This window comes from Equus asinus, chromosome 6 (assembly GCF_041296235.1).
Source record: "Equus asinus isolate D_3611 breed Donkey chromosome 6, EquAss-T2T_v2, whole genome shotgun sequence".
NCBI classification, from domain to species: Eukaryota; Metazoa; Chordata; class Mammalia; order Perissodactyla; family Equidae; genus Equus; species Equus asinus.
This window is the reverse complement of record NC_091795.1, coordinates 16,843,112-16,869,923: the sequence shown is the minus strand read 5'-3', so window position 1 is coordinate 16,869,923 and position 26,812 is coordinate 16,843,112. Positions and strand designations below refer to the sequence as shown.

Here is a 26,812-nt window from a genome sequence, read left to right as displayed (position 1 = left end):
TAAGCATAACCAAATACAATTGTCATGTTTAGAAATCTTTATCATTCTTGGATAGCATTAAATGGCTAGTCAGTGTTCAAATTCCCTTGAGTATCTTGTGAATTCCTTTTACAGTTTGTTCAAATCAGGATCGAAACCACGTGCGTACATTGCAGGTGGTTAATACGTATTTTTAGGTCTCTTTTATTCTGTTGGCCCCACTTCCTTTTTTTCCTTGAAATTTATTTGTTAAAGAAACTAGACAGTTTGTCCTGTAGAGTTTCCCCAGTCTAGATTTTGCTGATTGCACCTCCAGGGTATCATTTCACATGTCCCTCTGTCCAGGTATGTCCATCTGGAGGCTTGATCACACTTGGGTCAGTTATTTTGCAAGATGACTTCAGCAGGAGGCGCAGAATGTCCACTGATCTCTCTCTTTATGTTAACAGCTAGCGATGGTCACTGCCTACATCTATTGCTTCATTAGGGGTGACTGAGCTTTATTTTGTTTTGTACAACTTGACGTACAATTGACATACAACGAATTGCATGTATTTAAGATGGATAATTTAATACATTTAAAAATAAATATACGCCCATGAAACCATCATTACAATCAAGATAATGAATAGGTCTATCCCATCTATCACCCCCAGAAGTTTCCTTGTGCTTCTTTGTAATTCTTTCCTCTCACGCTCATCCTACCCCCTCTAATCCCCAGGTAACTACTGGTCTGCTTCCTGTAACTGTAGATTGGTTTGCATTTTCTAGAATTTCATATAAATGGAATCATACAGCATGTACTTCTTTTTTTTGCTTCTTTCACTCAGTATAATTATTTTGAGGCGCATCCATGTTGTTGCATGTATCAATAGTTTATTCTTTTTTATTGCTGAGTAGTAGTCCATTGCATGGATATACCACAGTTTCTTTGTCCATTCATCTGTTGATGGACATTTAGATTGTTTCCAGTTTGGGGCTATTACAATAAAGTTTCTGTAACATTGATGTATGCATCTTAGTGTGGACCTATGCTTTAATGTCTCTTGAGTAGATATATAGAAGTGGAATGACTATCTCATATGGTAGGTCTATGTTTAACTTTTGAAGAAAATTCCTAACAGTCTTTCCCCAAAATTCAAATAGGTTTTACCATTTTATATTCCCCTGACTGGTGTATCAGAGTTCCAGTTGCTCCACATTCTCATCAACGCTTGATATAGTCCATCTTTTCTATTTTAGCCATTCTAATTATGTGTAGTGGTATCTCACTGTGATTTTAATTTATACTTCCCTGGTGGCTAACGATGTTGACCATCTTTTCATGTGCTTCTTTGTCATCTATATATCTCCTTTGGCTAAATGTCTGTTCAGATCTTTTGCTTATTTTCATTGTGTTGCTTATTTTCTCACTATTGAGTTTTGAGATTTTCTTATATATTTCTTATATCTTATATATTCTGGATACAAGTCCTTTATCAGATACATGATTTCAAAATATTTTCTCCCAGTATATGACTTGTTCTTTCATTTTCTTAACAATGTCTTTCAAAGGGCAGAAGTTTTACATTTTGATGAAGTCCAATCTATCAAATTTTTCTCTTATGAATCGTGCTTCTGTTACTATATCTAAGGAGTCTTTGCCTACCTAACCTAAGAGGGTAACTGAGTTTTAAAGCAGGCCTACATGCAGGATTTGGGCACTGCTCTATGGCACCTTCAGATGTGGGTTACAAGGGTGGCCTGAATGTTCTATGGCGCCTTGCCCCACACCACCTTCAATCCTGTACCACATCCCTCAGGCCTCAGTCAGAAGCTGTCTCCCAGGGGAAAGGGAAAACCCATAGCCTCTGCCAACTCCTCCCTTGACCATCCTTTTCCCCAGGACAGGAGACACACTTCCCTCCAGAGATAGGGAAGAGTCAATGCTCTGTTGGCCAGGCAGGGCTGCGTGGTGGTTAAGGATCCTTTCAATCAGGCCTCCTCACTACTTGTAAGACTTTGGGAACTTCTCTCAAACTCAGTATCCTCTTCTGTAGAGTGGAGGTGATAATGAACCAACTTCCAGGCTGTTGTAAAGATTAAAGGAGTGAGGGCAGGGCAAGTGCTTGCGCCCCGTGGCTAGGACTGTCCTCAGGCTAGCTGGCATTCTGGAACTTGGCTGGAGGACCTAACTAATCTTTACTCCACTCTTGTCTTTTCAGACAGATATTGGGTTTATCTACCATTCTCCAGGTAGGTAACAGTTGTTGCAAATATGTGTGTCTTCTGAGAAAAATCAGGCCAAATGTCAAAACATCTCAAAATCCCTGTATATTCAACATATGGGGGGAGAGTATTAGAGCATATGAATTATTTTCTGTACTTGATAATATTTTACTGTAATTTATCTTGTTTTATAGTAACATCTTTCTCTGCAAAACTCAAGGCATCCCTTTGGGTCAAATGCTAACCTTTTATTGCACCCTTGGGTTGAATTTCCATTTCTTGAGGCCAGTGTTGGGGGATTGAAGTTTGAGCAGTGGTTTCCACTGTGACCTGGCCGTAACATACACACCAGGTTGGGGTTGGGGCTTAGGTTTGGGGAAAATGCTTGCCTTTTTCAGACCAAGACAGTAACAACTGTAAGTTCCCAGGTTGGGAAAGAGGGGTCCCTATTTCCTGAAGGCAATCACAGCCTTGTGAGAGCACTATTTTTGCTTAATGGTAGGAATGACTGACTCCCATTTTCTGCTACTGGATAGGAACCAGAACATATGAGATTTGTCTCCACATCCCTCTCCCAGAGAAACAAAGACTGGTTTCAGGGAAGAAGAATGGAGACTGGAGGCTGGTCTCCCATGGGCCCTCTGCCTCTCCAGGTCACACACTCCTGAGGACGTGGCTAGGCCTCTGCCAGCCAAATGAACCCAACAATGGTGTGAGAGGCTACCTGAAAGTCACCATCTGTGCCCTTGGTGTGGGAGACCAGGCCCTGGTGAGGCTGCCCCCCCACACCCCAGAAATATTTCCTACCCTGGCTGCTTCTGTGGCTCTCAAAGTGGTCATTGACCTTCACGTGCTTTCATTTGTCTACTGTGTCACTTCAGGGTTGTCCACCCTCCCTGTACCAAGTGGAAGGTCGGGGAAGCCAAATCTGGTGGCCCTGGTTGTGACCTCCCTATGACCCTGACCCTACCAGCTCTCTGGTCTCTCTAGGTAGATCAACGGCTTCCCTACGGGGTTAAGGACGCCACTACTCAGATCTTCAAGTCAACGGTGGTCCCCGTCAAAGTGGCCTACTTGCAGTTCTTCATCTACTGCGCAGAGGACCTTCATCTCAGTTAGAACCAGGGTGGCAGGGAGGGAGCGACTCTGAGGTGCCCTACATAGCGGCACCCTGGAGTCTCATGGGACTTCCCTGCTCCTCTTTGACACTAACCTAATTTGGGGTGGGAGAAGAGAGTAAAACTGAAATCCAACAAAAATTGTTTTATGAAGGCCCTGTAGACGCCCTTTAAAATGGGCCATATGCCCCTGACCTGTCTTTGATGCCCAGATAAAGACTCAAGGCTCCCTACACCAGCCCCCACCCCTGCTGCCATTATGTGCCATAACTCATAACGGCACGTAGAAATAGAGTGGAAATGGGAGAGGTTGCCCAGGGGGCACCAAACCAAATTATAGGGGAGAGTTTTAAGTTGTTCTGTCACCTCCATTTCCTTCTCCTAAAAAAAAAAAAATGATGCTGTCTCAGAAATCTTTTAACTTCTTGTTCACAGAGAAACACTACTCAGTGAGTCCTGCGTTGGAGGTGGAACTAATTGGGGAAAAGGTAAGAGTAGAAAAGGTCTGAGGCTTAGAGAAATTGTCACTTGGAAAAAAACGGTGTGGTGAAAAGAGTGGGTTGGTGGGCAGACCCCAGGAATCGTATCCCAGTTCTCTCATTAATGGGATGTGACCCCACTGGACCAGGAGCTCCCTGAGGGTGGAGGCCATGGCTGAGTCACCCTGTATCCCCAGAGCTGTGCCCACTGTCTTGTGTGGAGACATGCCACTGAAAACCAAATATGCAAATGCACAGATGAGTGAATGAAGGAATGAAACAACAGGCGTCAGCATGCCCGCGAATGCACAACCTTGAAACTGTCACCGTCCCCTTTGGGCCTCATTTTCATCATCTATAAATTGAAGGTTCTGGGCAAGAGAGTTGCTGACATTCCTTGAACCTCTATGAATTTGTCGTTAGTGCCAGCAAGTCAATTCTGAGTCCTAGGGACCCTGTGGACAGCAGAGCAGAACCTGCTCTGTCTTTTGCCACCATCCTCTCACTTCTGGTGCCATATCAGACCGTGGTCCGCTGCTATTCACAGGGTTTTCATGGCCAATTTTTTGGAAGTATGTGGCTAGGTTCTTCTTTTTAGTCTGTCTTAGTCTGGAAGGTCTACTGAAACCTGTCCACCATGGGTGACCCTCCTTGTATTTGAAATACTGGTGGCACAGCTTTCAGCATCACAGCAACATGCGGCCACCACAGGATGACAACCCACAGATGAGTGGTGTGGTTCCCTGACCGGGAAACGAACCCAGGCCGCGGTGGTGAGAGCAAACAGAATAGCACTTTCCAAAATACCAATGTGCAGAAAAAGGATCCTGTGTTCAAACTTGGGGAATGATGGGTTAAAGTCAAACAGGTTTGTCTCAGGACGCATGAAGCATCATTCCCACCATATTCTACCTATTAGAAGAAGTCATTAAATTCAGCTCATACAAGGGGAGGGAGATTAGTGTACACCTTTTGAAGGGAGGAGTATAAAGGATTTGTGGACATAATTTTAAAGCACCACACTGAGTATTTCTTTCCCAACGAGTGGTTTGGGTCCTCCTGATCTAGGTGAGATGCTCTTGGGTGGTAGGTGGCGCACATTTTTCAAAAATTTTAATATTTCTGTGTTTTTCTTAGTGTGTATTAAAACATTTAACTAATCCAACTAACCCTGGATTTCACTGACATGATTGCTTAGAAGAAGGCTAGGTTTAAAAACTAAGTAAAGTGATGCTCTGAAAAGGGGCATGCCCTTGTGTGCTGCTGCCATTGGCATTGTTTTTGCCCACTTTTCTGTTGGGATCTTAGTGTTTATCTAACAAAATCTATGTGTATGCCCTCATATAATAAAGCTGGTAACACTATATTTATTTTTAAATTAAGTCCATTGAAAGTTGATGGAAAAGTATTAAGGAATCTAGATCTGGGCAGGCACACGAAGGCCTGAAGTTGCCACCGATGAGAAGTTATCAGAGTGTCTGCAGACCGGGGCCTCCCACGATCAGCCCTGTGCTGCAGGCAGCGTCCACCTGTGGGCTGGATGGGACGGGCTGGAAGGTGAGGCCAGCGGAGGGAGGAGGGGACAGGCTGGCACTGACACTGCTTTGGGATGTTCCCAGCTCAAGACAAACGTGCAGAACCATACCGAGAACCCGATATGGAACCAGATCTTGACCTTCCAGATTCAGGTACCGCTGTTCCCTCATGCCCACCTTCCTCCTCCTGCCCCACAAACGGAAGGGACAACTGGGTGGTTGAGTTGGGGTGTGGATGGAAAGTAGGGGCCAAGGAGCATGTGAGGGGAAGTTGGGGCTCTGCCTGATAGGGAGCATGAGGAAGCCCAGAACATATTACAGAAAACTTTACGCTATTTATCTAGTACTAAGAAATGAGTGGGCCATACAGCTGAACTTCCCAGAGAACTTAAATGTGCCCTTTCACCTATATTATAAAACAAAACAAGGGGCTGGCCTGGGGCACAGCCATTAAGTTCACAAGTTCCGCTTCAGCGGCCCAGGGTCCGCAGGTTCAGATCCCCGTTGAGGATATGGCACCACTTGCTAAGCCATGCTGTGGCAGGCGTCCCACATATAAAGTAGAGGAAGATGGGCATGGATGTTAGCTCAGGGCCAGTCTTCTTCAGCAAAAAGAGGAGGAATGGCAGCAGATGTTAGCTCAGGGCTACTCTTCCTCAAAAAAAAAAAAAATCACTTTAAAGACTCATTCTAAATTGTATTGTGCATTTTCTTATCTTCTAGGCAAAGTAGCCTGAATATGATTAGAGCTGTTTGTCGGTGGTGCAGAGGCGTCATGGGAACATAGCTATTCTGCAGGCTACATGTAGTACAGGGCTATTTGTTCCTGTACTAAGTGGCCCCGAGATGCTCTTCTTTGTGGGGTTCTGAGGTCTGATTTTCATAGCCTTTCAGTCCTCCTCAGTCACCCGTCAGCGGTGCGGATGCCCGTTCTCTCGAAGCCCTGGGAGAGCCTTGAGTGCCTCTGCCTCCATGCCAGCCTCCCGAGCTGCGTGTAAAAGAAGAGCAGGCAATTCTGAGAGGGAACCGGAGTGCTCTCGTGAGGGGGAGTGCACAGAACTTTGTGTGGCATCTATTTGGTGACCCAGAGAGAGTTTCGCTTTTCTCGTATCTTGTATTTATGTGATGGGCAATTAGCTAACGAGCTCCCCTCTACCCTCCACCTTGCTTCTAGAAGCTTCCCCAATGTGCCTCCTGGTGAGTCATAATTTTTAACCATTCCTCATAATCCCCACCTTCTTGGGTGATTTTATAGACTCTTAGAGTAGGGGGAGATTTTAGAGGGGGCCTCGTCCATCCCCCATCCTTGTTCCCTTCCCCCTCTGCCTGGCTATGATGAGACTCGTGGCCAGGATTCTCAGTTGCTCTGTGGATGCTCAGAGCCTTAGGAGTCCTCCCTCATGTTCAGCTGCCTTCGGGCTCAGAAGCCAGTGACACAGGCCAGGCCCTCCTCTGTCGTGAAAGCGGCCTTCCAACATTTGAAGATGTCCAGTCCCTGGACCCTCCCCCATTTCCCACAGAACAGTTTCTAGGGCTGGGGCCATTTGGATGCAGGCCTGATTGTCGCTAACCCTCTGGAGATGCAATCGGCAGATGGGAACTCACTCTGAAGTGGCAGGATGACCACATAGATGGTAGCATCTGAGGCCAGCTGGTCAGGGCCCAGCAAGGCAGGATGCAGAGGGGAGGCACTGGTGAAAACGGGGGTGTGCCAGTTTACAGTCCAAGGACCCCAGGACAAGAGGGAAATCAAGACAGGGAACTGGGAAAGGGGAGGAGAATCTCAACAGGGTGGATGAAAAGATGGCTCAGCCATGAATCAGAATTTGGAGGATTCAGAACCTTGGAAGACCTGGACGCCTGACGGCACCCGTCTCTCCACTCCCAGCGTCCTTCCTGACCCTGGCCATTTCCTCATTTCTTACACCCGGGCTGCTCAGCTGGAAAGCTCTTTCCCTACTGCCCCTAGGTCCCCAGCCTCTGCAGCAAGGGGAGAATGGACCAGGAGAGGGGAGAACTGGGAGGGCTCCCGGCTGTGCCCCAGGTACCGTGAGGGGGTGAGGCCTCAGCAGAGAGGATTTGGGCCCCACCCAGGCCTCAACCCCAGCAGCTCTGTTTTCCACACGGATTTTTTTGTGTTCATAATTGAGGGAAGCCTGTGGCAGAGTAGAGATAAGACTCAGAAGCTTGGGTTCCAATCCTGACTCCACCCCTTACTGTGTGACTGCGAGTAAGTCCCTCTGCCTCTCTGGGCCTCAATGCCCATTTGTAAATAGGAACAATCACAGCCCTCGCTGGGTTATGGCAGACTAGTGGTTAGGAGCTCTGAAGCTGCTTCAGCCCCTGCGTGTAACACAAGAACTTCAGGAACTCCATCTCTCTGTGCCTCAGTTTTCCTGTCTGAAAATGGGAATAACAGCACCTGGCTTGTGGGGTTGTTGGAAGGAGTCACTCAGTGATCCACATGGATCATTGAGCACAGGCCAGGGGACAATGGAAACCCTCCCCAGAGTGGCAGCTATTATTATTTATTCTTTGAAGAGATAGATGTCCTGCTGTTTAAAAGTCAACTGCTAACCCTGATGGAGACATTCCAGGCCCACAGCCTCCCCAGGAGATGGTTTGGTAAACATGCACTCGGACTGTGAAGGGCCGTGTGTGGACGGCCGTCATCGAGCCCACAGTCAGGCGGACCCGGGTCTTGCGGGTTCTGAGGCTCATGCAATTAGGGGGCTGCTGTAAGAACAAGAATACAAAACCATCATGGGACACGGTCCTAGGTCTCTCCCAGGGCCTCACAAAGGGCCCCAAAGCCAAAGGTCCGTAACCTCCCATGGCAAATCCATCTGGGCTGCAGTTACACGGTTCATCGGTAACTGAGCCAGGTCTCGGGCCCAGACCCAGGACTTCCCAACCGCTCTCAGTCTCCGCGAGGACCAGACCATCTGAGCGGGCACCCACTGCTCCTCTCGCCTTCCCCTTGCAGCTGCCCTGCCTCTCCAGCTACATCAGGTTCAGAGTCTTGGACTGGTGAGCAACCGGGCGGAGGCTGAAAAACAAGCGGGGAGGAGAAAATCAGAGGCGGCAGGGGCTCAGCTAGCAGCGTGTTTCTCTCCAGCCCCAGGAACAACTGCCGGGATGAGATAGGGACTGTCAGCCTGTCCCTCAACCAGATCTCATCCACCGGAGCAGAAACCGAAGGCAAGCGAGCCCCGGCCCCAGCCTGCCGCCTCGCCCACCGGCATCCTGGCCGCTCTCACCCTCTCTTCTTGCAGGAATGTACTCGGGATTCCTACCCTGCTTTGGCCCCAGCTTCCTGACTCTCTATGGGGGTAAAAAGGCCCCTTTCAGGATCCAGGAGGAAGGCACTGTAAGCTTCTCATGTCCGCTCTGGGGAACAGTGGAGGTAAAACTGACCACATGCAGGGCACTGGGGCCTGGGAAATGCCTGAGCAGGGCCCGGTCCTGGTTTCTGGCCGCCACACTCTAGTAGAGGTCGCCTGGTCTGCAGTAAATGGCCACATAGACACGGCACTTGTGCTGTGGCACAAGAAAGGCACAGATGGAGCGCTCTGGGTGTTCACGGAGGAGGGGGCATTGCCACGAGGCCTCGGGTAAGGTTTTCAACAGGTGGAAAGGACACATGAGACAAAAGAAAGGGCACCAGTAAATGTGGAAAAGCATTGGATTATTTCAGACTGGTGATAAATGACAGAAAGCCAACTCCAGTCGGCTTCAACTCGGGGAATGGAGCTAGGAAGGACTCCGAGCGAGGCAGAGCTGCAGGAAGCGGGACGTCCGGCCATTAGGTGGCTCTCCCTCTCACTGCATCTCGCATCATTTTAGCCGGGGCCTCATTCTTTCCTACTGCCGGCAGGCCTCCCTGCTGGGAACGCGGCGGTGGAAGCCTTTAATAGGGAGGCCAGGGAGGCCTTCTAATTGGCCTCCTTAGGTCAATGTGTGATCCCCTTGGACCAATCACTGTCACCAAGGAGGCGGGGCATGCCCTGATTGGCCAGGCGGGGAGAGCCAACTCAGCAGTTACCACGGTCCCCTCCAAGCAGGATGCCTTTGTGGGGAACGCGGCACTTCGAGTGGGCCAGCAGGTGGACTGCAGCAGAGGAGCGGTGGGCCTAAGGGTGGAGAAGAGGGGTCAGGAACCAGGGGTTTCCTGGCACTGCCGCGTCTGGGGTTTCTGGAATTCCCCACTGGGATTGTGGGCGGCCCTGGGGAGGAAGTTGCAGACAGCCCCGTCTTTGGTGCACGGGTTTCCAGGGAGATTGGCCTGCTCTTTTTCTCTCATCTCTTTTCTCCCCATTTTCCTCCCTGTTACTAGATTATTCCCCACTCTGTTAAAGATGGTTTAGCTTATCGAGGCCGAGTCTTCCTGGAGGTAGTCACCCAAATCAAGTCCCGTCAAGACTCTAGGATGAAGGATCTCTCCAATGAAGTGACCAGTGTGGAGGTAACCACGGAAACAGGTAACCCAGGAAGAAAGAGGCCCGCGGCCTGCCCCGGATCTTCTGACACTGCAGGAGGCCCTGGCCACCAGCTGAGTGCACTGCTGGGTGCACGAGGATGTTTGGTCAACCCGCCTGAGTCTTCACTAAGTCCCTGGGGGGCTTCATGCTATGCCAAATCCCAGGAGGTCACGGGACCCAGTAAAGACAAGATAAAGTTTTGGTTTAAGGAATGTGTAATCTAGTTAAGGAGAAATGATGTTCAAAGGAGTTTGGATTTCTTCCTGAAGGCAGGGGAGGGCCCGTGGGGCAGGAGAGGACAGGAGGAGCAGCGTTAAGAATAGACTAGAGTGGAGTAAGTTGGGCCACTCACTGTAGAGAAATGGGCGTACAGTCACGGGGGAGGAGAGCTGGAGAGGAGGGAGCAAGTTCCAGAGACTCTTTGGAAACAGAATGGCCAGAGCCAGCGGTTAACGGGACCTGAGAAGTGAGGCTGGCTCCCCTGAGCTGACGCCCGCTGCTTCCAGTGGCAAGGTGGTCAGGGGTGGCGCCTCACCATGGGCTCCCTGAAGGAGGAGCAGGGCTGGCAGAGGGGATGAATCCCACCTTTGACATGTGCTTGTGAGACACCCACATAGACCAGTCCCCAAGGCTGCTGGACAGATGGGTGTGTCATCCGCACACCAGGATCTGAGCCCCTGGTTGTGGAGGAGTTGCCCAAGGGGAGTAGGCGGAGTGAAATGAGAGGAGAGCTGAGGCTGGAGCCTATCAGGATGCCACAGCCGAAGAGGCAGGTGGAGGAGGAGGAGGGGTTTGCAGAAGAGAGTGAGGAGGAGTCTTCAAAGAGGAGCACTGAGGCAGCCTCGGGAGGGGAGAGTTGCAGACAAGAACAATTGGTGATCTGAATGTGGCAGAGAGAAAGGGTGAGGACTCAACAGTGTCCCCTGGTTATTAGGAGGGCTTCAGTAGCTTTGGCTCAGGAGAGAAGCCAGGCCACAGTAGGTGGGAGGGAGAGGTTGCAGATGGTGCATAGAGGCAACTGCATAGAAACTTGGCTGGAAAGTGGAAGGAGACAAGAGCAGGCAGTAGCTGTATAAGGGCTGAGAGGGGAGAAGGAGGGTTATTTTTTTAAGACAGGGTAGACGTGAGCTACTGAGCAGACTGGGAGAGTGCAGGAGTAGGCAGAGGTTGGCAACAGAAATGAGAGAGGGGCTCACATGATGCAGAGAGGACCCCGAGCAGATGGGAGACATGGTGGGAGGGGGCTGGAGAAGGGCCAAGAGCAGATGTGCGTGTGTGTGCAACCTCCACCGCACACTCCTGCCCACACTCTGTCTCATCCAAGGAGGGCATTTAGGCAAAAAGGAGAGGGATGGGGTGGCCCAACGTGGGTGCGGGAGCCCAACTCAGAGCCCAGCCTGACCAGGGAGAAGACCCTCGTGGCCAGTTTCAGGAAGGGAAGGAAGCAGAGCCGGCTGGGTGGAGGCGGCCAGGTGATGGAGGTGATGGAAGAACTGCCCTTGATCTGCCCTGAATGGGAGTCAAGGGAGGGTTTTGAGGGGGGTGCGGAGGTCAGTGATAGTCTAGCTTACCCTGAAGAGAAGCAAAGACAGCTTTTGAAAGAAACAGGGTACCTCGATCTTGCCTCCCTGACTGTGTCTATAGGCTTGTTCATCCTATGGCTTATGTACTGGGAATGTGGGGGGTTATTGTTTTAGAAGCAACAGTACCGCCAAAAGTATGGGCTGTGCGTCATCTTCCTTTCCTGTACCATGATGCCCAACTTTAAGGACCTGATCCAATTCGAGGTCAGCATCGGCCACTATGGAAACAAGATGGACCTGAGCTACAAGCCTCTCGTCTCAACCACACAGTACAGCCCAGTGATATATGATGGTAATAGTCTGAGCCAACCACAGAGTAGCAAGCATCCATCGCATGCCAGGCTCTGTGCTAGGCCCTTCTAAGGGCATTTGCGCATGGAACCTTCACAGGCATTGTTAACCCACATTAGAAAAACGAGCTTCGGGGGCTGAAGTCACCTGCCAAACACTGCACAGCTAGTAGGTGGTGAACCCACAAGAGTTGAAACTAGGTCTTGACTTGAAGTCATCTCCACTGCATTCCACACTACTATTATATTCACTGCTACTCTGAACCACCGCCAATCCATCCATGCAACTACCATACTCTACTCATCTGCCCACCTTCTTCCCTTTTTTTTTTTTTTTTTTTTGCTGAGGAAGATTCACCGTGAACTAAGATCTGTACCAATCTTCCTCTACTTTATATGTGGATGGCTGCCACAGCATGGCTGAGTGGTGTGAAGTCCATGACCGGAATCCAAACCCACAAACCCACGCCACTGAAGCGGAACACACCAGACTTAACCGCTATGCCACAAGGCTGGCCCCTCATCTGCCCACCTTCTATCCATCCATTCATCCATTCCTCTGATACATACTTAGTGGATAGCTACCTGCAGCTCTCAAAGTGCAGTCCCTGGGCTGGCAGCGTCAGCATCACCTGGGAACTGTTAGAAATGCAGCTTCTGGTCCCACCCCCGTCCTACAGGATCAGAAAATCTGGGGATGCGGACCCACAGTCTGTGATCTAACAGGATAAGGACCTCCAGGTGATTCGGACGCATGCTAAAGTTTGAGAACCACTGCTCTAGAAGAACGCTGTCTCACTTTCATCCTCCCCAGCTTCCCCATCTTGTCACCCATTGAGAGCCTTTCCATGCATCCCTCTTCTCTACCTGGTTTTTTAAGAACAGACTTATTGAAATATAATTCACACACCATACAATTCATCCTTGTAAAGGATACAATTCAGTGGTTTTAGTATATTCACGGAAGTGTGCAACCATCCCCATGGTCACTTTTAAGACATTTTCATCAGCCCAAGAAGAAACCCTGTACCCTCTAGCAGTCACTCTATTTCTCCCCCCATCTCCTCAACCTTAGGCAAACACTGATCTACTCTGTTTCTCTAGTTTCCCGTTCTGGATATTTCATATACCTGGAATCGTACAATATGTGGTCCTCGGTTATCAGTTTCTTTCACTTAGCATAATGTTCTACTTGTCTTTAAACTATGAAGTATTATACAAAAAGTATATAAAATGTATATAATGTAGAGTTTAAAGAAGAAAAATAAAATGAGTACCCACAAACTCAGCTTAAAAGATAGAAAATTGTCAGCATCTGAGAAGTTGCCTGGACGCTCTTCCCAGGTCCCCTTACCAAGAAATACCCACCACCTGACCCTTGCGATAGTCACACCCTCGTTTTCTTTTAAATTTTTACCACCTATGTATGCAGCATAAACACCATACTATTTTTGCATTTCATATAATGGAATCTTTCCGTCTGTATTCATCGGTTTGCATCTTTTGCTCAATATTAAATTGGTCTGTGTAGCTGAGGTTTGTTTTAATTTCTGTATATAGACCACCGTATGATTTTCCCACGAATTATGAGGTATATGGGGACAGTTAAGTTGTATCTTTGTTTTCTACTATAATAATTTTGTTATAAACATTCTCATACATGTCTCCTGGTCACAAGAGCAAGACTTCCTCTAAATTATATACCCAGGAGCGGAAGAGAAATTCAAAGCAAAAGCAATTCCAGCAAATTACGCTGTCATCAGCATATGGGATGAGAAGTCCTGTCCCTCTGCATTCTCACCAGTACTTGATGTTGCCCAGCCTTTTAATTTCTGCCAATCTGGTGGATAGAAAATGCTCTCTCTCATGATCTTGATTTGCATTCTCCTGATTAGGAATGAAGGCTGAGCCTCTTTTCACAGGTTTACAAACATTTGTTTTTCTCATCTGTAAAAAGCCTAGCAATATCTTTTATCCATTATTCTATGTGGCTTTGTTGTTCTTATTTGTACATTATTATTTGTACATTATTTTTTTCTGGGAACAATCTTTTGTCAGACGTGTGTCGTAAAGATCTTCTCCAAGTTTGGGGCTTTTCATTCTCTTCATGGTGACTTTTTATTTTTTTATTGAAGTATTACTTACAAGCAATAAAATGCATGGATTTTAAGTGGACAGTTTGATAAGTTTTGACAAATACATACACCCTTGTCACCACCATGCGTAGGAAGTTCCATCGCCCCAGAAAGCAGCATGTACCCCTTTCAGTCAATCTCCCCAACCTCTGGGAGGCAGTCATTGTTGTAACATCTATCACTATGGACTGTTCTGCTCGTGCACACCTTCACCTAAGTGAAATTGTACATGTGGTACTTACTCTTTGTTTTTCTCTGGCTTCTTTGGCTCAGCGTAGTGTTTCAGATATTCATCCGTGTTGTTGCATTTATCAGTATTCTCTTCCTTTTTATTTCTGATAGTATTCCATTATACACATATGACAGTTCATTTATCCATTCCTTGATTCAAGTTTTTGGAGTATTATGAATAAAGGTGCTATAAACATTTGAAGGCTTTCTGTGGAAATGTGCTCGCATTTCTTTTGGGTAAATATCTAGGGATGGAATTTGGGTTTTATAAGAAAATACCTAACATTTTTCTAAAATGGTTGTACCATTTTACACCCCACAGCAATGTTTGAGAGTTCCATTTGCTCCACATCCTTGTCAACTTTGGCTATTGTCAGTATTTTTCATTAGAGTCATTCTAGTTGGGTCAAGTTGTACCTGTAGTTTTAATTTCCATTTCTGTAATCGCTAATGATCCTGAGCATCTTTTCATACTCTCATATCTTTCTCTAGTAAAGGGACTGTTCAAGTCTTTTGTCTATCTTTCGTTCGGTTGTTTGTCTTTTTATATTGAATTGCAAGAGTTATATTTTGCATGTCCTTTGCAGATATATGTTTTGCTAATATTTTCTTTCACTCTGTGGCTTGACTTTTCAATTTCCAAGCAGTATCTTTTGAAGATCAAAAGTTCCTAATTTTGATGAAGTCCAATTTATTGATTATCTTTTCTTTTATGGTGGTACATTATGTGATCTAAGAAATATTTGTCTACTCCAAGATCATGAAGCTGTTATCCTGTGTTTCATTCTATGTTTTGTAGTTTTAGCTTCTTTGTTTAGGTTTATAATCTAACTTGACTTAATTTTTTGTATATGGCATGAGGGAGGGGTCAGGATCCTTTTTTCTATACAGACATCCAGTTCAGTACCATTTGCTGAAAAGACTATTCAATCCCCCATTGAATTACTCTGACACCTTTGCTGAAAATCAATTAACCATATATTGTGGGTCTCTTTCTAGAACCTCTGTTCTGTTCCATTGATCCATTTGTCTATCTTTATGCCAATATCACACTGACTTGATTAGTGTAGCTCTAAAGCAAGTCTTGAGATCAGGTAGAGTAAATCCTCCAACTTTATTGTTCTTTTACAAAATAATACAATTTCTGACTATTTCGATTCCTTTCCATCTTCATGTAAATTTTAGCATTAGCTAAAAAGCCTGCTGGAATTTTCCTGTCTTCTTTTGTTTTAATCGAGTGTTTTTTATTTGTTTTGTTTTTGGTATTGCATTCTATCTCCTCCATTGACTTACTGGCTATACATCTATGGATTATTTTTAATGGATGCTCGAGAGATTACAATATTGATCCTTAACCTATCATAGGCTAACGAGTTATTATACCACTTCACATATAATAATGTAATTATTTAATTAATATAGTTATATCATTTTATACAATGCAGTTATAATAGTATAATTGCATTTTTACCTTATCTTTGTTACACATTCTGGAATTGCTTTGCTCATGTTTTGTTTAGGATTTTTGCATCTATATTCATGAGTAAGATTGATCTATAATTTTCTTTCTTGTAGTGTCCTTGTTTGGTTTTAATATCAAAGTTATGCTAGCTTCATGAAATTAATTGAGCAGCATCTCCTCTTTTTACTCTCTAGGAGCATTTGGGTAAGACTGGAATCATCTATTTCTTGAAAGATTGGTAGAACTCACCTCTAATTGTGAGCCTGGTGGGATTTTTCTGCAATAATTTAAATATAGATTTATTTTACTTTATTCAGCTTTTCTATTTCTTTTTAAGTCAATTTTGGTAAGTGTAATTTGTCTAGGAATTTATAAATTTCATCTAAGTTTTCAAAATTTTCAGCATAAAATTGTTCATAATATCTTTAAAACTTTTTATTGTGGCAAAATATATATAACAAAATTTATCATTTTAATGATTTTTACGTGTACAATTCAGTGCAATTACATACATTCACAGTGTTATGTAACTATCACCACTATTTCATCATCCCAAACAAAAACTCTACCCATTGAGCAATAAATTCCCTTTTCCCCCTCCCCCCAGCACCTGGTTACCTCTATTCTACTTTCTGTCTCTATGAATTTGCCTATTCTAGATGTCTCATATATGTGGAATCATATAATATTTGTCCTTTGCCTGTCTTATTTCACTTAGCATAAGGTTTTCAAGGTTTATCCATGTGTAGTGTGTGTCAGAACTACATTCCTTTTTATGACTGAATAGCATCCCAATTGTGTGTATATATCACATTTGGTTTATCCATTCATCTGTTGATGGACATTTCATTGTTTCCACCTTTCGGCTGTTGTGAATAATGCTGTTTGAATATTGGTATCCACATATCTGTTTGAGTCTTTATTTTTTAATTATTTGGGGTGTATACCTAGGAGTGGAATCACTGGATCATATGCTAATTCTCTTTAACTTTTTGAAGAAGCACCAAGGTTTCTTATTATCTGTTTAATCTCTGCAATATCTAAAAATATCTCCCCTTATTTTATGCTTTGTGGGGTTTGTATGTGTGTGCCTTCTTTCTTTTCTCTTGATAAGTTTTGACAGAATTTTCCAATCTTTTACTATTACAAACAATGCTACCAAGGTATAATCTTATTCATAAGTTATTTCACACGAGTCAGTATATCAGTAGGATAAATTTCCCAAAGTGGATTTGGTCAAAGTGTAGTTGCATCTTGGCAGTTACTGCAAAACTGTGCTGGTCATTTTCCTGTTTGCCTTCAGCTCCTCCAGCAAAGAGAGACTTTTGCATGCTCTGTTCTATATCAAGCTCCATTCTTGCCCTCCTTGCTCTACTCAGTATCTTAGTGGCTGGACACCTGCAAACTACATTTCCTAGATTCCCTTGCCGCTGATACAAGGTGAGATACTGTTGTTCTCTTCCCTCCCCTCCCCTCCCCTCTGTCTCTGTCTCTGTCTCTCTCTCTCTCGCTGGAGGCATCTCAAGAAATAGCTGCATCCCTTCAGAGATCCCAGCTTCGGCTTCCTCCTCCTCCGTGGTTCCAGCCTTAGCTCAGGAGCCCCTCCTCTGCAATGCCACTACTGGTTGGGCATCGCCTTCTCCGTGGTTCCAGCACCCTGTGCGGCAACCTCAGTGATGCAGCTGTGGTTGTGCACGTGTCTCTGTTGACACCACTGCCTCCCTTTGTTCCCCCACCCTAGGAGTACTAGCTTCTTCCTCCTGTTACTAATCTCCGAGTAACCCCACTTTCCCCTTTTTGATCTCTTAGATTTTTCAATACATTTTTTTAAATGTATTTAAATCCCTCTATTTAAAATATCTAGCATGGTCTTTTTCTTTTCCTGGCTGGCCCCTGACTGGTAATCCTCCATAAGTGTTGTGTACCATTCTATACTCCCACCAGCAGTGTGTGAGCGCCTTATCAACAAAACCTGGTATAATCTTTTGGATTTTTTTCAATCTGATAAGTGAAAAATGGTATTTCAGTGTAGTTTTAATTTGTGTTTCTCTCATTACAAGTAAGGTTAGACATCTTTTTATATTTAAAAGTCATTTGTATTCTCTTTTCTGTTAATTGCCTGTTCATATAATTTTCTCTTTTATTCTATTGGGATGTTGGTCATTTTCTTATTGACTTCTAGGATCCCATCATATATTAGGGAGATTAGGCCTTTGTGATATGAGCTGTAAATATATTTCCTATATTTGTCTCATATTTTTGCTTACAGTGTTTTAGGGTTTTTTCCCGTGAAGACTTTTTTTCATGTACTCAAACTATTTCTTTTATGGTTCTGGCTTTTGAGTTATCATGAGAAAAGTCTTTTCCACTCCAAATTTATTAAGGAATTATCTCATGTTTTCTCCTAGAAGTTTTTGGTTTCTTAAAGTTTCATAACTCACACTTTTTCTTTTTCTGATATTTTTTCCCTATAAATCGCTTGATCTTTTTGGCCAGCTGCCCAAAGATTCTTTATCTTGTAAGTCCGGTAACTTCACTAAGATATGTCTAAGTGTTCGTCCTTCTAGGTCAGTTTTCCCTGGCATGTGGTGTACTCTTTCAATATGTAGATTCAAGTCTTTTATTTTGTTAGTAATTTATTTATTGGTAAAATTTACATATCATTAAATTCACTTTTTTTTTTTACAATTCAGTGACTTTTAGTAAATTTATAGAGTTGGGCATCCATCACCATGCCCCATTTTAGAGCCTTTCTATCAGCCCAAGAAATCCCTCATGCTTGTTTATAGTCATTTTCCTGTTCCCATCCCTAGGCCCACACAACTACTAGCCTATTTCTGCCTCTTTATATTTACTTTTCCTGGACATTTTATATAAATGGAGCCATACAGTATGTGGTCTTTCACGTCTGGCTTCTTTCACTTGGCATAATGTTTTTAGGGGGGTGGTTTTGGTGAGGGAGATTGGCCCTGAGCTGACATCTGTTGTCAATCTTCTTCTTTTTGCTTGAGGAAGATTGTCCCAGAGCTAACATATGTGCCAATCTTCCTCTATTTTGTATGTGGGATGCTGCTACAGCATAGCTTAATGAGCGGTGCATAGGTCTGCGCCGAGGATCTGAACCTGCAAACCCTGGCTGCCGAAGCAGGGTACGCGAACTTAATTACTACGCCACCAGGGCAGCCCTGAGGCATAATGTTTTTGAGGTTTATCCATGGTGTAGCCTGTATCAGTACTTGATATCTTTTTATTCCCAAATGATATTCCATCGTACCATGTACCATTCACCATTTGTTAATCCATTCATCAGTTGTTGGACATATTTCTACTTCTTGTCTATTGTGAATAAAGCTGCTATGAACGTTTGGGTAAAGTCTTTGCGCAGACGTATGCTTTCATTTCTCTTGGATACACACTTAGAAGTGGAATGGCTTTTTAAGAAACTGCCAACCTTTTCTAAAGCGCCTGCACCATTTCACATTCCCTCAACAATGCATGACGGCTCCAGTTTCTCCACATCCTCACCAAGGTTTGTTATTTCCTCTTTTTCGTTATGTTTATTATAGTGGGCATGTATCTCATTGTGGTCTTAATTTGCATTTCCCTAATATCTAATGATGCAGAGCAGCTTTTTCTGTGCTCATTAGCCATTCATATATCTTTTTTGGTGATACATCTATACAAATCATTTGCCCATTTTTTAATTGGGTTGTTTGTCTTCTTGGTGGGTTGTAAGAGTTCTATATATATTCTGGATAAACGTCCTTTATCAGATATATGATTTGCAAGTAGTCTGTGGCTTGTTTCATTTTCTTAATGGTGTCTTTTGAAACATTTTTAATTTGAAGTCCAGTTTTTTTCTTTTATGGTGTCATATCTAACAACTCTGCCTGACCCAAGGTCATGAAGGTTTTCTCCTATTTTTTCTTCTAAAGATTTTACAGTTCTAGCCCTTACATTTAGCTCTATGATCCATTTTGAATTAATGTGCATAAGGATAGCTGACTTTTCAAGCACCATTTGTTAAAAAGCCTATTTTTTTCTCATGTGAGTTTTCTCAAATTATATTTTACAATATCCTGTTCCATTGTTTGGTTTTCTACTTGGGGCTTCGTTTCTGGGTTTGACAATTCTCCTTGGTTTTCTTCTCTATCTGTCGTTTTCTCCCTAATCCTCTTTGACTCTTCATTTCCATTTTATTTTGGTCCCTTTTCTTATTTCGGTGCCTCTCACGGAACTGTCTGCAGGGTCTAATCTCCCTTGGGCTCCTTTTTATATAGTCTTTTCTGTGATGTGTTTGTTTTCTCTTCTACTTGTTTTCTGAGTTCCTGGCTCACATTTGTCACCTGAGCCCTGAGCTCGCTCTGGGAGTGTATTTTTGCTGGCCCTTTCCGCGCTCCGCTCCCAGCGGGCTGCGCCTCCTGCTGTCCTCTTGCCTTTCGCTCGCCCCCAGGTGGCTTCTCCTGTGCTTCTCCCCTTGAGGCTTCCACAGCAATCACGGTTGCTTTTGGCAGTCCTTATGTGTATTTTGAGTCTGCAGATTATATCTGTCTCTTTGTTTTACTGAAAATGGAGTTATTTTCCTTCCTTGTTGCTTTTGTATTCTATCCAAGAGTAGAAGAAAATTGCCAGTGTGTGTCCCCACGCTCATATCTGAGAAGCCCATTCACGGATAGACATCTTGTTTATCATTCTAATGATTCGCTCAGTGCCAGCGTCTGGAGCTGGTGTCTTCCAACAAGTCTCGGAAGTCATCAGATATTTTCCCTTTGAAAATTACCTCTTCCCCTTGTCTGTCTCTATTTTTTTTTTTTTTTAGGAAGGTTAGCCCTCAGCTAACATCTGCCTCCAATCCTCCTCTTTTTGCTGAGGAAGACTGGTCCTGAGCCAACATCCATGCCCATCTTCCTCCACTTTATATGTGGGACGCCTACCACTGTGGCTTGCCAAGCGGTGCCATGTCCGCACCTGGGATCCGAACTGTCGAACCCCAGGCCGCCGAAGTGGAACGTGCGCACTTAACCGCTGCGCCACTGAGCCAGCCCCCCCACCCCCAACCTTGTCTCTTCTATCTCCTTGAATTCACTCTATCCTCTGTGGAACTCCTCATTCTGTTCTTCATATTTTTAAATCTCTCTTCCCTATTTTTCATCTCCCTGGGCTGCATTCTGCATAATTTCTTCTAGATCTTCTAGGAAAAGCCTTGGGTAACCATTCTATTTAAAACTTTTTGGCAGCTCTTTATCCCGTTTCCCTACTTTATTCTTCTCCGTAGCATTTTCCCCCATTTGGCACACTGTATTTTATGTATTTGTCGTTTTGGCCCCACCATTTTTTAAATTCTTAAGTCAGCTTCTGATTCAAGTATAACCGACCTGTGGGAAAATACACAAACCAAAGTGTCCAGCTCAATGAATTGTCACAAAGCAAGCACACCCACAGACAACGTCAGACCGTGAGACATGGTCCTACCCCTCCACCCCCACCAAGAGCCACCACTCTCCTAACCTCCAATTTGTTTAGTCTGGTTTTTAACTTTATATAAAAGAAATCACATAGTATGTAGTCTTTTAAGTCTGGCTTCTTTTGCTCATCATTTTGTTTGTAAAATGCATTCACAGACTTAGATGCTGTCGGGCGTGTTGTAGTTCATTTCTTCTCATTGCTGTAGAGGATTCCGTTGTGCAAATATACCGTAATTTATCCTTCTGCGACGGAGGGAGATTTGAGTGGTTTCCTGTTTTGAACTACTGTAAACGGTGCTGCGATGAACATTTTCCTACAGTCTTTTGATGAAGCCGTGTATACCTTTGTGTTGGGTGCATACCACGGAGCAGAAGTGCTGGGTCAGAGTGTGCGCGTTGGTTCTAAGCTGCTCGTTTTCTTGCAAGTTTATCGGCGGGAATCCTCTGGGACTTGACTAAAGTTTCATGCTGCAGAGAGGATCTGCCTTTGCTTCCTCCAGTTACCTCGGGCCCTGCCACCCAGAGACCACTCTAAGTCTTCTCCAGACCACACAGGGGGCATGAATGCAGAATGCAACCTGCCTGAGGCCACACGCTTGTGGTGACAAATTTTCAGGAAAATATCCCGCCCCCTCTACCCAGATCCACGTTGGAGATTAGCAAGTTTCCTCTCTGTCTTCTGTACGCTGGATTCTTTCTCGGGGACCGAGGGTTTGTTTTCGGAGCGCCAGCTTTTCGTGGCGTATTGGTTTGCTGGGGCTGTCATAACAATGCACCAGAAACTGGGCAGCTTATAACAACAGAAGTGAGTTCCCTCACAGTTCAGGAGGCTGGAAGTCTGCAGTCAAGGTGCGGGCAGGCTTGGCTCCTCATGGATCTGAGGGAGAACCTGCTGCCTGCCTTTCTCCCAGCTTTTGGTGGCTGCCTGCCCTCTCTGGTGTTCCTTGGCTTGTAGACACGGGCCTCTATCCCTGCCTCCGTCCTCACCTGGTGTTCTCCCTCCACCTCTGTGTCCTCACATGGCTGTCACCTCTCTGTGTCTCTCTCCTCTTCTTATAAGGACACCAGTCCTATCGGGTCAACGGTCCACCTTACTCCAGTATAACCTCTCTTCACTAATTACAGCTGCAATGACCCTATTTCCAAATAAGGTCACCTTCTGTGGTAGTGGGGCTTAGGACTTCAACATAGCTTTAGAGGGGACACAATTCAACCTATAACACACGGGTCTCCTGGTAGACCGCCCACCTGGATCAGCGCTAGGCTTTCTTCTCCTGACCCTCTGTGTCCCACCAGTTGCCAAAAAGAAGCACAAATTCTCCAAGATTTGCCAGAGATTCAGAGGTCAAAAGTCAGCTTTGCTTCCACTTGCCTCGCAGACTTTCTGCTTTTACTTGATTTTTGGCTTCTGTGGATTTCTTCCTTTTATGTCAATTCAGCAATAGCTCTCAGAAAAAAGTCCCTTATGTTTCATCCAGCTTTCCCCCTCGTTTCAGTAAGGAACATCGCCAGGGAACCCAGCCTGCCATACCCATCACTGTATATCTGTGTTTGCCCTGCCGACCCCACTCCTCCGCACTGGCAGGCCCCTTACGGTAGACGTCTGCCCACCACAACCAAACCCTGGGGCTCCTCCTGAATCCAGGCTCATTCCTCCTCGGCCTTGCAGACCACCCAGAAGGGAGGCCCTGCCTCGAGGCATGCCCCTGGCCTTAGCATCTCGCCTGAGGCTAAGGGCCGGGGCCCTGCAGTTAGATGCCTGCGTTATGACTACCTGGCTGTGCCACCCCAGGCAACTGCTTCCCACCACTAGCCTGGACTTTCCCACCTGTAAACTGGGGACTTTGAAACGCTGCATGACATCCTGAGCACAATGGGTGCTCGATAAGACTGGCCACGTTCATCAAAGGGCATGAGTTCTCAACTGGCCCCCAGCCCACCCTCTGGTGGGAGGGGTCCAGTTAAGATTATTAGCAGATCAAATCCTTGTGGAATGAAGTAGCTCAGGGAAGGTCCTCCGATGGGACAGAGTGAGGGGAGACCTTCCAGAATCCCTCAGACCCCCCCACACACATGTGTCTCTGTATCTCAGGGAACATCTACCATTACGTGCCCTGGTACAACACCAAGCCGGTCGTGGCCGTGACCTCCTACTGGGAGGACGTCAGCGTCCGCATGAACTGCCTCAACCTCCTCCACTTCACTCGGGACCGCCTGGTGAGTGGTGCAAGGGGGGTGCATGGAAGGATCCGGATCGTCGATGGGAGATGGGGGAAAGTGAATCACAGTCCTAGGAGACGGTCACTCAGCTCGCTCATGCTTCCCACACCAATTGAGATGGGAATGCCAGACCCAGTGCTAGGCACTGAAGACACGAAGGTGCACAGACACAGCCCCTCCTCACCATCTGGGAGTCGGACATGCCCATAGTTACTATGCAGTCAACCAGGGCTGCAGTAGAGATACAGGTCCCGAGAGCTACCGGATGGAGAGATTGGGGTGGGGGAGGGGAGATGAAGAGAGGATGCTCAGAGGAGGTATTTGAAAAGGAGGTGACATTGGGCAGAGTCTTAAAGAATGAGGAGTTTGCTGGGGGCATGCTGGGAGTGCAGAGAAGGGAATAATGTGCAAAGCCATGGTGATGTGAAGTTCGGGCGGGCAGGGGCATGGAGGTGTTGTGGAAATAAGGCTAAAGAAGCTGGGAGGGGTCAGATCACAAAAGGTCTTAGGTGTCTGTCAAGGAAGGAAACTACTGAACAGTTTTAGGCAGGAGAGCCACCTGGCGCCTCCACCTCAGACATGGCTTTCTCGCACCTACAGCAGAGAAGCCCAGGGTTAGGACTCTGTACTCCTTCACAGTCCTGCCCCATCCTGGCTCCTTCCTTCCACTCATTTCTTCTATTGGATCGTGGGGATCCTAGCCTTGCAAGGGCATGCGACAGCTCTGAACTGACATCCCAGGTTCCTCCTCAAAGGTCCTTGCTGAGAACAGCTGGGGCCACTCAGCCCTGCAGCCTGTCCCAGGTGAGCCCCGTGCTCACTCGTCGTTTCTCTCCTGCTGGACAGAAAGCCAATCTGGACACCCTGAAGTCCATGAGGAATCCGAGGGACCCAGCTCTGCTCCCCCATTGGGAGAAACTGCGGAGGGAGCTGGTGGAGGACTGCAAGTAGGAGTGGGCGTGCTGCAAGTGGGGCTGCTCAGAGGTTCAGACCAGGAACCCAGGGCAACCCCACCCCCCGCCCCCGACCTCCTCGGGAAATATGAGTCTGCTCAGATCGTGGCCCCCGGCCTGAAACCCAAACACCAGAGCTGCTTCTCTCCCATTCAGGCACCCCGGAAATGGCCCTGACCTCCTCACCCAGCACGGTCTCTGCTGTCCCCACACCCACACCTGATGCTTCTACTAAACCGAGCCTCCCCCGTTATCCAGACAAGCCGTGCACCGTCCCGGTCCCGGCCCCGCCCCCTTTCCCCTGCTGCTCCTCCTATCCACAGTGCCCTTTTCAGGACTCTCCCTGTTCTGGAAGGTTCGCTACAAGGCCTCCCCCTGCCCCGCACCCCACTTGGATCCTCACCCCTACCCTCGAGGGTTTGTTTGGCCCGTGTCTCACAACACACCCCCCTCTCCATGAGAAGGTCCTTGAGCACAGGCCCGGCACACTGTGGGGGCTGCTAGGATTGGAGAGGGATGGACGAGATCCCAGGGGCCAGACCTGCAGTGAGCAGGCTTCCTGAGGAGGGGTGGGACAGGCTCCCCGGGCCAGGCCCGCAGGGGCCAGGGCAGGATCTTGAGTCTAGGAAGGGCCCATTGGTGTAGGCAGGGCGGGAGCTGGTGAGATGGGACAGAGGCCCAACCCCCGCTGCCCGGTTCTGGCCACAGGCGCCCTCTGCCCTGCATGACCGATCACCACAAAGCCACCGACCTGGACAGGAAGAGGTGGCAGCTCCGCAGCTTCCTCCTGCAGGAACTGGCCCAAAAGGCCAGGGAAGCCAAGCCCAGGGACATGGTGGCCACCGTGGAGGGCTGGCTGTACCGCCTCAATGCCGTGCTCCCCGAGGTGGGCACTGGGCACACTGGTGGGGGAGCAGGCCTTGGAGATGCCCACGCAGGCCTGATGCTCTCCTGCCTCGGCAGCCCCAGGTGAGCCTCCCGGACGTGATGATCTGGCTGATGTCCAAGGAGCAGCGAGTGGCCTACGCACAGGTGCCCGCCCACAGCATCCTGTTCTCCCCAACAGGGGCCCTGTACTCTGGCAGATTCTGTGGGAAGACACAGACCCTCCTCCTGCAGGTGGGGAAGCGGGGAGTCCTCAGGGTTGGCGAGGGCCCAGAAACACCCCAAGGGAGAAGCCCTGAACTCGGGGCAGCCCCCATGAGCCTCCCCGAGGGCAGGTCCACTTCCTCTCTCCGGGGTCCTTTACCAGGTGAAATGGGGTTTAAACAGTCTCCAGAGGAAGGCAGAGCCTGTGACCACCAGCATGTGGCTGACACTAAGTCCATGTCTCTCATAAATCTTCCTCAAATTGGTCTCCTCTGTCATCCTCACGCCACACTTGGTTTAGTCCCCTGTCATCTCTCCCCTGGACCACGATTGGGTGCCGTCCAAAATACTTGATGCCTATAGGGTTTGGGCACCAGCCTATCACATCAGATAAGGCTGAGTGACCACCAGCCCAGCCCTGCTTCCAGCCTGCCTCTCGGGAGGCAGATGGGGACACTCCCTTCCTCTCGGAGATGTCCCTGGCTCCCCACTGCCTCTGAAGAAGGCTCGACCTCCCTGGCCCGACCCCAGCCACCTCTCCCTGCATGAACCCTCTTGGGCCCCACACTCTGGGCGTCCCTGCCCCCAAACCTGCCTGCCCTTTGCCCTTTCCACCATCACGGAAGGCCCCTCCCGTGTACATCTGAGCCCTTCTCGTCCTGCAAGAACCACTGAGACTCGAATCCCGGCTCTACAAATCACTGGCTTGTGTGACCCCAGGCCAGCTCCTGACTGTACCCAGGCCTCAGTATGCCCCTGTGTAAAATGGGCCTGGTGATAATGATGCCCACCTTGTGGTGGTCTGGGGGGATCACAGTATGCACTGCACATTCAGCACTTAGCACAGTGCCTGGCACAGAGCATGCACACGACAAATGATCGCTAGTTCACTGTCTACGTCACCATCATCACTCCTCTGCTGTGGAGCCTCCCCAGGCTCCCTAGGCAGCACTGCCCATCTCCCCACAACCACCACCAGCCTCTCAGTCATGCATGGGGTCCCAGGTATAACCACTCTGGAAGGTAGGAACTCTGCATCCTTCGCTTTTCAGCCCCAGCAGTCAGCTCAGGGTGAGGCCCCTGCTCTGGGGCTCAGGGTGAAGGGGCAGCTGTGTATGACCAGTTGCAAGTGTGTGTGCCCCTCCCTCACCCACACCCCTGCCCCTGGGGGGACCCGCACCCCTGTGAGGTTAACCTGCCTCTGACTCAGTACCCAGAGGGTGAAGGACCCAAGGACACGCTCCCAGCTCACCTCCGGGTCTGCATGTGGCTCGGCAACGTCATGGACAGCAAGCATCTGCAGCTCCTCCGCCAGGGCGAAGTGGTCGTGTATGCGGAGACGGTGAGCGGGGGCGGGCGGGGCAGGAGGGAGGGCGAAGCTGCAGGGGCCTAGCACCGAAGGTGGAGAAAAGCGTTCCTGGCAGTCTGAGAATTGTGAAAGGGCGTCTGATAGAGAGAGGTCGCAGATGCCACAACCTTGCCACAACCTCACCAGGCTGCCAGATCGGTTCCCTTGTTGACAAGCCACAGGCATGTGGTGACAAAAGGGGCAGCTGAGTGGTCCCCCAGGGCTGGTCCCTCTCT

General features: G+C 47.5%; 1 protein-coding gene across 2 annotated transcripts in view; it reads left to right on the top strand.

The window, feature by feature from the left end:
• The window catches only part of FER1L5 (fer-1 like family member 5), a 53,545-nt gene that overhangs the window by 11,304 nt on the left and 15,429 nt on the right, over positions 1-26,812 (top strand). Inside the window, exons 10-24 of one of the 2 annotated variants that reach the window (XM_070511690.1) lie at positions 2,184-2,214; positions 2,841-2,956; positions 3,178-3,301; positions 3,741-3,793; positions 5,404-5,472; positions 8,306-8,349; positions 8,438-8,520; positions 8,595-8,689; positions 9,656-9,784; positions 11,498-11,675; positions 23,059-23,183; positions 24,033-24,133; positions 24,848-25,025; positions 25,103-25,258; positions 26,439-26,570. In XM_070511690.1, coding sequence (XP_070367791.1) covers positions 2,184-2,214; positions 2,841-2,956; positions 3,178-3,301; positions 3,741-3,793; positions 5,404-5,472; positions 8,306-8,349; positions 8,438-8,520; positions 8,595-8,689; positions 9,656-9,784; positions 11,498-11,675; positions 23,059-23,183; positions 24,033-24,133; positions 24,848-25,025; positions 25,103-25,258; positions 26,439-26,570 — 1,614 coding nt within the window. The other variant, XM_070511689.1, reaches the window with a different exon arrangement.